At 40.1% G+C, this 12,318-nt stretch overlaps 1 protein-coding gene across 2 annotated transcripts in view; it reads right to left on the reverse strand.

Annotated features, from left to right (window-relative positions):
• The window catches only part of slc10a7 (solute carrier family 10 member 7), a 268,835-nt gene that overhangs the window by 66,324 nt on the left and 190,193 nt on the right, over window positions 1–12,318 (reverse strand). The window contains exon 7 of one of the 2 annotated variants that reach the window (XM_060832941.1): window positions 9,345–9,428. The exons of the other annotated variant lie outside the window; for it this stretch is intronic. Coding sequence (XP_060688924.1) covers window positions 9,345–9,428 — 84 coding nt within the window. The remainder of the gene's footprint in view (window positions 1–9,344; window positions 9,429–12,318) is intronic. 2 annotated transcript variants of the gene reach the window in all.

Raw genomic sequence — 12,318 nt, forward strand, 5'->3', positions numbered from 1 at the left:
CAAAATCTTCATTGCAAATGTTCAGTTGCCACCATGTTATGTTTTCCATCATGCACAAACACTTAAAACACAAGAGAAGGATGGGTAACTCAATCAGAGGAGTTCTTTAATTTAAAAAGATGAAACTATATACATCTGGGAGATTAATTGGCAATCAATTCTCTAAAACTGCTCCTACATTCTGCCAAATGATCATGTGAACACAAAGTTAATGCAAGTTGACAAACAGCTGCAGTAAGCCATTAAGACGACAAAATGCAAGACGATTTGAGTTCCGAAATATGGGTGTCTTACTGCAGCTATACAGGGCTTGGTGAGACCACATCTGGAGTAGTGTGTGCAGATTTGGTCTCCCAACCTAATAAAGGAAATACTTGCCATGGAAAGACGGCAGCAGAGACTTACTGGGCTAATAGGGGAATAGCAGGACTTATGAGAAGAGCTTTGTTCAACTGGGCCTTTATTCACTAGAGTTTAGAAGGATAAAAGGGAATCTGATTGAAATATATACAATTCTAACAGGGATAGACACACAAATTGCAGGGTGGATGTTTTCCGAGGTTGGAGAATTTAGAACCAAGGTTCTATAGTCTCAGGATATTTCCGATTGATTTGAGAAAACATTTCTTCACTCAAAGGAGAGTGAACCTTCGAAATTCTTTACACAGAGGAGGCAAAGTCACAGAATATATTCAATAAAGGACCTAATACGTTTTAGACTTTAAAGGCATCAAGTGGTATGGGGAGGAAGTGGGAACATGGCTTTGAAATAAAGGATCAGCTGAGGACACATTGAATTGCACAACAGGTTTGAACAGCCAAACGTCCTGCTCCTCCTAGTTTCTATGTTTCTACACTTGTCCAAAATGCTGATACATCAAAGCTTCAGATATTAACCCTGAAAGATGTACCACAACAATCAGCAATCACAAATGTATCACTACATTTATGTATTGCTACATTTCATTTAGTCTTCCTTCAACTAAAGTTGATGTCAAAATCTTATATAAAATAGACAGTACAGAAACAGACTATTTCAAACAAATAGTCTATTTCATTACTAAGTATCAATCTATTATAATTGTGCATATCAACTTACAAACTAGAGGCAGCAGTAAGCCATAGGGCCCCTTAAACCTGCTGTGCCATTCAACATGTACATAGCTGACTTGAATGTAAAGCAATGCATAATCAGAGAGATCACTGGTTCGTGCCAGTGAATTAAGATATATTCCAGAATTAACTAATGCTGTGAAATAAAACTATCATCATCAGGAGGCACCATTAATTTGCATAAATCATTTACAAACTATCTTAAGAGGAAACTTAAGCTACCATTATGGTATTCTCTAAGTAGGGACCAATGAATGTGGCGAACTCCGTTACTGGTTAAGGACAAAATAATCACAGCTATGTCCACAGGCCTTTTATGTAGATTTTGCCGCTATAGTTCTTAAATTGTTCTGTTGCTTTGTCAGTAACACCATTAGCACATTGCTTATTAAATGGTTCCACTCAAACATTGATCATTTACTTAGTTCAACTCCAGAGTGTGTGTAGAACGTATGTTACAGTGGAGTTTTCTCTGGCTTTCCAAAAGTATCCAGACAGTACGACAAGTTGTCATTTTTAGTTTTTCATGAAGTACACAAACATCCATTTAACCCATTACTTTTGGCCTTAGAAAAACTGAATTCTTATATACCTCGTGTAAAAGTTGACTTTTACTTCTCAGGGATCAAACGGCTTTGTGCTTATTAATTACTTACTGACAATTACTGTGCTTCATTCATTCATGTAAAGGTACACCCAAGAACTGAAGAATTGTCTCCCATCAATTTCAGCAGCCCAACCAGTTGATAAGATCATTGATTTATGATGATGCCTTCCAGATGGAATCACAAGTACACACTTTAAAATGAAAGCTGTAGCATTCACTAAGCAACCGAGTGAACATGCAGCAGCAAGAGAGTTTAAGCTTTGTGAGGAAATGTTTAGAGAACTGAGCAATGTATCCAATAAACTAGAAAGGATACTGAAGTACAAATGCATAACCAAAGGAAGTCTGAGCAAGTGGCCTCACCTGGGGTATAAAATGACAGAATGAGTTAATGATCATAAGGATTAGATTCCCTACAGTATGGAAATAGGCTCTTTGTCCCAACAAGTCCACACTGACCTTCTGAAGAGTAACCCACTCAGACCCATTCCCCTACCCTATATTTACCCCTGACTAATGCACCTAACAGTGCGGGCAATTTAGCATGGCCAATTCACCTGACCTGCACATCTTTGGATTGTGGGAGGAAACTGGAACACCCGGAGTAAACCCACACGGATACAGAGAGAATGTGCATACTCCACATAGTCACCTGGAGGCGGTAATCGAACCCGGGTCCTTGGCAGTGAGGCAGCAGTGCTAACCACTAAGCCCATGTGGGACCCCATAAAGGGGGAATATGATCATTTCCAGAAGCATCAGAGTCTATGCTCTCAGACAACAAAGATAGTATTTCAGGATTCAAGACTGGTGTTGCATGTGCCCAGGATTCATGAAAAGGTACGAGTTAATCTTCGATTGGAAAACAAACATGTTACATCAACTGCCACCTGACTGCAACGATATAATCATCAAATTCCACTACTTTATCATCAGACATTACAAAGTAAGATGGTGCCATAGTGGTATTGTCACAGGAGTAGTAATCCTAATTTCCAGGCTAATGCTCTGGAAACAGAGGATCAAACTCCACTGCAGAAGCCTCTGGAATTTGAATTCAGTTAATTATTTGGCCTATAAAGCTGGTATCAGTGACGGTGACCATGAAACTGTCATGAAAGTATCAATTCATCAATGTTGGTTCAATAAAATCCTTCAGGAAAGGAAATCTGCCATCTTTAACTGGCCTGGCAGTTAATTCCAGAGCTACAGCTATTCTGGCTATTGAGGGAGTGCAGCATAGGTTCACGAGGTCAATTCCTAGAATGGCAGGATTACCTTACACTGAAAGACTGAAGCTACTGGGCTTGTATACCCTTGAGTTTAGAAGACCGAGAGAGGATCTGATTGAGACATATAAGATTATGAAAGGATTGGACACTCTGGCAGCAGAAAATATGTTTCCGCTGATGGGTGAGTGCCGAACCAAAGGACAGTTTAAAAATACCGGGTAGACCATTTAGGACAGAGATGAGAAGAAACTTCTTCACCCAGAGAGTGGTGGCTGTGTGGAATGCTCTGCCCCAGAGGGCAGTGGAGGCCCAGTCTCTGGATTCATTTAAGAAAGAGTTGTATAGAGCTCTCAAAGATAGTGGAATCAAGGGCTATGGAGATAAGGCAGGAAGCAGATACTGATTAGGAATGATCAGCCATGATCATATTGAATGGCAGTGCAGGCTCGAAGGGCTGAATGGCCGACTCCTGCACCTATTGTCTATTGTCTATAGCGAAGTTATCGAATTTTGACTGCCTTTTGAGATGGCCGAGAAAGTCACTGAGTTCAACAGCATTTAGGGATGGGCAACAAATCCTGGCTGTCACTTCCTATGAAAGGATAAAAAGGCCAGGATAGGGGCTGAAGACATTGAGAGAATGCATACCAATTGACTGCATTGGAAATATGGATGAAACACTAATAAACGTTGCCTTACCAGCAAACAAGATCACTACCAATACTGGTGAAAGGAAACATTGTTATGACTAGCCACATGATTTACAGTGGTTCCATAATGTACGGTGGTGACACAAAATTAAACCCAACGGTATATTAAAGTTAAAACAAAAGAAATTTCATTGTTGATGTTTACAAGGATGGATGAAGGTGGTTGTAAGAAATGGATCAAGGACGTGTGGAACTTGACACCAGATGGACAACACAGTGAAAAATGTTTGCTCATAAGGACATGCTCAGATGTCATCTTGTTCATGATGTAGTTTAGGCTGTCAGATCCACAAGCATTATGGTACCTATTCCATATGTTGTCATGTATTTTTTCTGATAAATATTGTTCAACCCTTGGGCACATGCATAAATAATCCTTTCAAGGACAGTATCCAAAGGATGTGGAACAATCGTACCTAAACGGGCAAAAAGGTTTCAACAAGAGCAGACATAGGTAAGCATGCTTACTATTGATATTGTTTCAATTGATCATAGATACATGGAATAAGCATGATCGCAATACTGTCAAGAAAATTTCTAAAATATGTATTGGGAATGTACTTGGTAGTAGGGAGAATCATTACTTGTGGAATAATGATGTTAAGTAACTTTACCAATGCTGATAGTAAATAATCTATGATGGCGACGAAGATTCGTATGATGTTGTTATACAATCAGGCCATTTGTACGAATTGTTTTTTGATTCAGATGGTGGTAGAGTGATTTTGAAGGATTTCAACATGAAGGGGTCTAACAATTTGTTTGGATATATATATTGTGGTGAGTTGAATATATATAATTTGTAATGTAGTAAAATAAATAAATGTTAACTAATATTATTTAATTTTTCTTTACTTTAGTCCATTGTGATGGAATTATTTGGGCCCAAAGTCAAGCAGACATCATCCCTCAAAAATTAACTGTGTAAAAATCACATCCACATAGGTTTCATGCCTAAAAATAGTTGTAATTTTACATCCATGAACAATTTCCCAAGGCATGTTATACATTGGTTAACAGGATACAGTGCTGACAATAACCATAATTGTGGTATCAGATTTACGTATTACTTATTCATATTTGTGAAAACAGATTAATATCCAAAATAAATGGGCAGCATGGTTCAATTCCCGCCTCAGGCGACTGACTGTGTGGAGTTTGCACATTCTCCCCATATCTGCGTGGGCTTCCTCTGGGTGCTCCGGTTTCCTCCCACAGTCCAAAAACGTGCAGGTTAGGTGAATTGGCCATGCTAAATTGCCCGTAGCAGTAGGCGAAGGGGTGAAATGTAGGGGAATGGGTCTGGGTGGGTTGCGCTTCAGTGGGTAGTTGTGGACTTGTTGGGCCGAAGGGCCTGTTTTCACACTGCAAATAATCGAATCTAATCTAAAAACCCAACTTCATTTTAGTTGACATGGAATATTCTTTTGTTTCACTCAGCAAACACAAGTTCAAATAATTAAATGCATGTAATTTACAGTATAAGAATTCTGAATCAAAAGACATGAATTATTCAGTTTTGTGATGGTTCATTACATTTCAGCAATGATGGGAAGACATAGTTTCGTCTGAATTGGCTTTGGTTATAAAATAATGTTAGTGTGTCTATGTTTAAAATGTTCCAACTAAAACATATTCATTCATTGCAAGACATCCAAATTTGTATACATCACTGCACTACAGCTAAAGGAATCACGCATTTGAGATCTGATGAACTAATGGTTAATTCAACTGCAATATTTAGCTTTTGGATTTACACATTTATTGGTCAGAAGATGTGACTGTTGAAATAAAGACTTATCTGTTAAACTGGATGCCTAATTTACTAATTATGAATAAATCAAAACATTTGACTTAGTTAGTAACTGTAATGATCTGTGCCAGAAACCAAAATAATCAAATTTACTTCATGACTCCAAATGAACAAATTACCAAGATTTTATTGATTTCCAAACAAATGAAAGAATTAACAAACAAATGATCCCAATAAAAAAAACAAATTTTACTTTAAATAGTCCATACAACATGGATATGTCTTAGACGACAACAAGCTCCTATAAACCCATCAGAGACATATGGGAGTATGTAGTTGTGCAGTTTAGCAATATGCTTTCTTAATTATTCATGCAGGGTAGGGCAGGAGTCCAAAAACAGCTGTGGCCTCCGAATCACACAGGCACTGGTTACCATCTGGGTCACAGCAGTCCTGCTGGGGGAGCTTAACAGAGTTCTTTTTCAACCAACCAAAATGTTACAGTCCAAACAATGTTTCGACCATATCTGAGAAAAACATCAGCATCTGAGTCATTCACACAGCCTTCCAGGTTTCAGAATATTTTAGCCAGCCTACAAAGAGCGTCCAGGAGCTTCTGTCAACTACTCTGCCAAAAACAGATCTTCTCCACACAATAATTCCTCTTTCTGTCTCTTTTCTCTTTGTGCCTGCACCTGTGTTGATTGCCTTTTTCCTTCCAGCTCTCCTAACTCCTCACATTTGTAGCTTCTCGGTGTCTGGCCACATGACTTTTGTCTTACCTGTTTGCTATTATTATTAAGTTTCAGGTCACGAATAAGCAAATTGCATGGACCAGTATTTCTTATTATGCAAGAAACTTATAACAATCAATTTACAATTGGTGTCAATTCTTAAAATGTCCTTTCAAACATGGCGAAAAACAATTCACTTCCATAGAAAATACAAATTTTCCTTTCATAGCAGTTCCAATTCGCAGAGAAAAAAATGACTAGTTGATAGGTAAGCAAACAATATTTTTTTTTAAGTTCATAAATCCTCATCAGCAAAGTGCAGAAAATGACCAATCAGATCATACAAAATTTGCTTTTTCTGTAACTCCACCTCCCTGGCTGAAAAAAGTAGTTAAAAAGTAACAATTCTACAAAGAAGAAACAAACAAAATTCTAAACTGCATATTTATTCTGATTTCTGGAATTTTCCTTTCCTATTGGAAACACTTGCAAAGTATTGAAGGATTTTGAATTGTTTTTGTCATTTACACCTGCAAATATTTTTGGTCTATGGACTTTCAGACTTTGTAAGCCATGTTCAAGAAAAGGATATTCTGACTTCCAGTGCCTGAACTGTTTCTGATATTCTCAGCAGGTCTGGCAGCATCTGTAAGGAGAGAAAAGAGCTCACGTTTCGAGTCTAACTGACCCTTTGTCAAAGCTTTGACAAAGGGTCAGTTAGACTCAAAATGTCAGCTCTTTTCTCTCCTTAAAGATGCTGCCAAACCTGCTGAGATTTTCCAGCATTTTCTCTTTCGGTTCCAGATTCCAGCATCCGCAGTGACTTGCTTTTATCCAATATTTCTGATATTATTGTCATATTGTCACTAACATCGGACCATTGGTCAAGAGTGTGGTGCTGGAAAAGCACAGCAGGTCAAGCAGCAACCAAGGAGCAGGAGAATCAACCTTTCGGGCATATGCCCTTCATCAGGAATGAGGTTTGCGAGCCAAGTAAATCGGGAGGTAAATAGGAGGGGGATGGGCTGGGAGTAAGGGGGCTGAGTGTGGAATAAGTAGATGAAGGTTGGGGTAATGGTGATAGGTTGGACAGGAGGGTGGAGTGGATAGGTGGGAAGGAAGATGGACAAGTAGGACAGGTCATGAGGGCAGTGCCAAGTTAGAAGGTTGGATCTGGGATAAGGTGAGGGGAGGGGAAATGGGGAAACTGGTGAAATCCACATTCATCCTGTGTGTTTGGAGGGTCCCAAGGTGGAAGATGAGGCGATCTTCCTCCTGGCGTCGGGTGGTTAGGATTTGGCGATGGAGGAGGCCCAGGACCTGCATGTCCTTGACCGAGTGGGAGTTAAAGTGTTCAGCCTGGGGGCAGTGTGGTTGCTTTGTGTGTGTCTCCTGGAGATGTTCTCTAAAGCATTCTGCAAGTAGACGTCCTGTCACCCCAGTGTAGAGTGGACCGCATTGGGAGCAACGGACACAGTAAATGACATGTGCAAAAGTGCAGGTAAATCTATGATGGATGTGGAAGACTCCTTTGGAGCCTTGGACGGAGGTGAGAGGGGAGGCGTGGGTGCACGTTTTGCAATTCTTGCGGTGACAGGGGAAGGTGCCGGGAGTGGAGGGTGATTTGGTGGGGAGTGTGGACCTGCTAAGAGAGTCACAGGGGGAATAGTCTTTACAGAATGCAGATAGGGGTGGGGAAGGAAATCTCTCTCTGGTGGTGGGGTTCTGTTGTAGGTGGTGGAAATGCTGGATAGTGATACCATGTATACAGACGTTGGTTGGGGGGGCTGTCGGGGAAGGAAAGGTGAGGACCAGGGTGGTTCTGTCCTTGTTGCAGTTGGAGGGGTGGGGTTCGAGGGCAGAGATGCGGGAATTTGATACTGTCCCATCCCCTCGATCCAGGAACTCCCCACCTATGTTCCAGACACCACCCACGCCATCCACCTCCTCCATGACTTTAGTTTCTCTAGCTCCAATGCCTCATCTTCACCATCGTCATACACTCCCTATACACCTCTAACGGCCATGACCAAAGCCTCCAAGTCCTCCATTTCCTCCTCTCCTGGTGTCTCCACCAGTACCCTTCCACTGACATTCTCATTCATTTGGCCAAACTGGTCCTCACCCTTAACTTCTCCTTTGAATCATCCCACTTCCTCAAGACCAAAGGGGTATCAAGGGCGTCGCATGGGCCCCAACTATGTGTGTCACTTTGTCGGGTACGTGGAACAGTCCATCTTCCACAGTTACTCATAAAAGTATTTTTCATCAGAAATAAAGTCACCTTAACAACATTCTAAATGCTAGTGCAGCAAGTTTAATATTTTTCTTTAAAAAAAACCGAAGTAAAAGCATGCACCCTAAGCTCTTCAGGGTTCACAAGAGATTTACCAAAGTGTTGCCAGGTCTGGAAGGTTTGAGTTATAAAGAAAGGCTGGATAAGCTGGGATTTCTTTCACTGGAGCCTAAGAGGCTGAGAGGTGTCATTATAGAAATTTATAAAATAACGAGGGATATAGTAAGAGTTAATGGTAGTTGTCTTTTCCCTAGGATGAGGTTTTCAAGATGATGGGGCACGTTTTTAACATGGGAGGAGAAAGATAAAAAAAAACACGAGGCAAATTTTGCGTGTAATGACCTTCTTGAGGAAATGGTGGATGTGGGCACAATTACAATGTTTAAAAGACATTTGGATAAGTACATAAATAGGAAAGGTTTGGACAGATATGGGCCAGGAGCAGGCAGAGTTTAGTTTGGGATTATGTTTGGACTGAAAGGTCTGCTTCCACACTGTATGACTGTGACTTTATTTGACCACATTAATTTTTTTTTAATGATACAGCAGAAAATGTAAATTATACTTAAAATGTAAATATATGCACAAATTACATTTAAAAGTTAAAACAGCTTTCTTAATTTAAAATCTTTTATAATTTAGTACATAATAACTTATGGATTACCATAGTCTGAAATACTATTACTCAGTGCTGTTACATGGGTAGCTAGGTTTCCTTGTGTTTTAACTGCCTTATTTAACATTTTCAGAACAAAATACATGCTGTTTCTTCTTTAATATGTGGTTTATTTTCTGCTTGATCTGCCTACACTTCACATTTTAAGTTCACAGAAACTTCTGATATCATCAGAGAAGTTGTCATACAGAAAACCTAATGAAATACCAGTAACTGTGCTTACCTGTCCTAAAATGAGTGGGATTACTACAGTCATAAACAACTGAGAGAAAATTGAACTGAATGGCACTGATGATGAAGATCCTAGCTGCAAAAGCAGAAACAAAATAAAATGAAAGGTGAATTACAAAACATATTCTACCTTTAATGTTCATACCATATTCAAATAAAAAGTAAAATAACTTGACAGCCAGTGCATTTTGATAAAGGTGATTTGCTTGTCATTATGCATTAATACAGTATACGTACAGAACACGTTCACTTAAAAGTTACAGCAATCAACAAGAAACACTATAAAAACATGAAAGTACAGGTAGTTCTCATATAACGCGCATTTATTAAATGTGATCTGTCTGTAACGTGACTTGTGAATTGTCGACCTTGTTTTTATAAAGTGAACTCCCGTTCACTGTTACACGACTCCCATCCCCTACACAAAGTTTCATTAAACGTGGAGAACTGGATTCCGCGTTAGCACCACCTGCTCAGTTGGCTTCGTGCATTTTCTTCTGAAGAGTTTCATGAAAGGTATTGTGAAATGCTTATGCTAGTGGACTTGGAAAAGCATTGTGAAAATGTCTCTACAACCTGAGGACAAGAAGCTACTAGCAATCTGTTAATTTAAAAACTTAAAAAGAGTTGAGATAAGAGTGAAATTTCACTGGAATTGACTAACAGAAAAAGGACAGTGTTGAGGAACAGTTTAAAACTTGGCTTTGTTGTTTGTATTAAGAGCTTACTTCCTCTCTTTTTGTTTAAAAAATATATTTAGCTGATAAAGAATATCTGCAGACTCATGTGAATCTGTCAGTGACTAATCACTACAGTAATCAACTCCAAAAAAAATGCCAGTAAAAGGGCTTGGAGATGGTCAGTCAGCTGCTCAGGGTGGTGAGAGTAGGAAACTCTGAACACAGTGTGTGCAGGAGAGAAAGGTGGGTGGCTCACTTACTTTCGGTGCATGTGTGGAGATGTCCTGAGGGGGTGTGTAGGCTGTGCAGAAGAAATTTTAGGGTTAGTCAGGGTCAGATGTTAGGAAGGATGAGAGTGAGTGGGGAAGATGTTGCAAGAAATGATGGGTACAATCGCAGAGATAGAGTGAGTGAGACACATCAACGAAATGATGGTGGCAGAGTGGAGAAGGTCATTGATCATCTTCTTACATTCTGTGCATTCCTTCAGATGGTTGAGATTGCACTGTCCTGGATGGTAACCCTGGTCCAGGTTGGCATTGTTCCAAGTAGATTGGCATCCTTTTTTGGCCTGGGAGAAAAAGGATGTCCTTTTTCTGCATCACCTGATCCCCATCAGCAGCATCTCCATGTCACTACCCACGAAGACAGGCCCCATTTTTCCATTGTCTGCCACATCCAGGGCCAATGTCAGGAACCATGCAGGGCAGCTCCGGAATGCCAGCTCTTGTCTGGGTGCACAATATCTTTTTAAAGATAGTACTGCACCACAGATATTGGTTAATTCTGGGAGGTCCAGGAAGTGGTGAGCTGTTTTGGAAAAGGCACATGGAATGACGGTGCTAGAATGAGAGAGAGGGGCACCAAAGGGTGGGGTGGGTAATAAATCAGGTGGGTTCTGTAAAATAAGGTGATAGTTGTCTCCAAGGAGAAAGTGAAGTCTGCAGATGCTGGAGATCAGAGCTGAAAATGTGTTGCTGGAAAAGCGCAGCAGGTCAGGCAGCATCCAAGGAGCAGGAGATTCGACGTTTCGGGCATAAGAATGAGGAAAGTGTGTCCAGCAGGCTAAGATAAAAGGTAGGGAGGAGGGACTTGGGGGAGGGGCGATGGAGATGCGATAGGGATAGATGTCTCCAAGTATTGTAAAGTGAAAGCCTTCGAAAAGCTTGACGAAACTGACACTTAGTGAAAGAAATTAAGATTCTGGATCAGTGGTGCTGGAAGAGCACAGCAGTTCGGGCAGTTTCGCTGTTCGTTGGATGCTGCCTGAACTGCTGTGCTCTTCCAGCACCACTGATCCAGAATCTGGTTTCCAGCATCTGCAGTCATTGTTTTTACCTGAAAGAAATTGAGATTCAGCCCTTGCTCTATCAAGGCAGTTTTCATTCTGAGTTCTGACTTGTGCAGTGTTACCATTGCATGGGATCAGAAGACTATCTAGAATGTAGTGCAGCCAGCAGGCATAGATGCCAATCAAGAGTAATCAGTTGAGGATTCTGATGAACTACCCTATACAGAACCATACAAAAGGTCAGTTATAACATGTCAAAATTTACTTAGACTGTGCTATCATTTGTGTTAGGCCAAGTACAATAATTATTTTAATTTTTACAGGTATTTTTGGTGGTTTGCTTCTCATCCTGTTTTTCCTGTAGGTCCCATTATTTCTATTGCATGATTTTCTATAATATGGCGTCGCACGGGAATGCAACTACTGCGTTATGTGAGAACTACCTGTGTTTATAGAATAGCAGTAAGTTGAGCAACAATCATAATTAATCATTGTCCGATTACTGCCAGATATCAGATTAACATTAAATTGTTACATACTTAAATAGACTGCTGAATCAGACATTCTATATATGCTGTGAACTGCATTTTGTGGAGACTAGAGACACCAAGATCTGTTGCTCTATCACTCATTTAGCACACCGACAGTCACAGTGAGTGACACATAATCATTCATGTTTAGCACTTTTAGCTCATAGCTAGAACAAAAAACTTTTATTCCTTAAAACAGTTCTATGTATTCACACTGAAGTTTTAATGAATTGTACAAGCCTTTGCAGATATTTTGATTAGGTTAAAAAGTATATAGTAATCCACTAAATCCGCTGTGAAAAATATAGCAGATGCATACCTGATTAATTGTTTAACATTACTATTGTTAATTGGTTGAAAATGTGTTGCTGGTTAAAGCACAGCAGGTCAGGCGGCATCCAAGGAATAGGAAATTCGACGTTTCGGGCATAAGCCCTTCATCAGGAATGAGGAGAGGGTGCCAGG

This window comes from Hemiscyllium ocellatum, chromosome 1, assembly GCF_020745735.1.
Source record: "Hemiscyllium ocellatum isolate sHemOce1 chromosome 1, sHemOce1.pat.X.cur, whole genome shotgun sequence".
NCBI lineage: Eukaryota > Metazoa > Chordata > Chondrichthyes > Orectolobiformes > Hemiscylliidae > Hemiscyllium > Hemiscyllium ocellatum.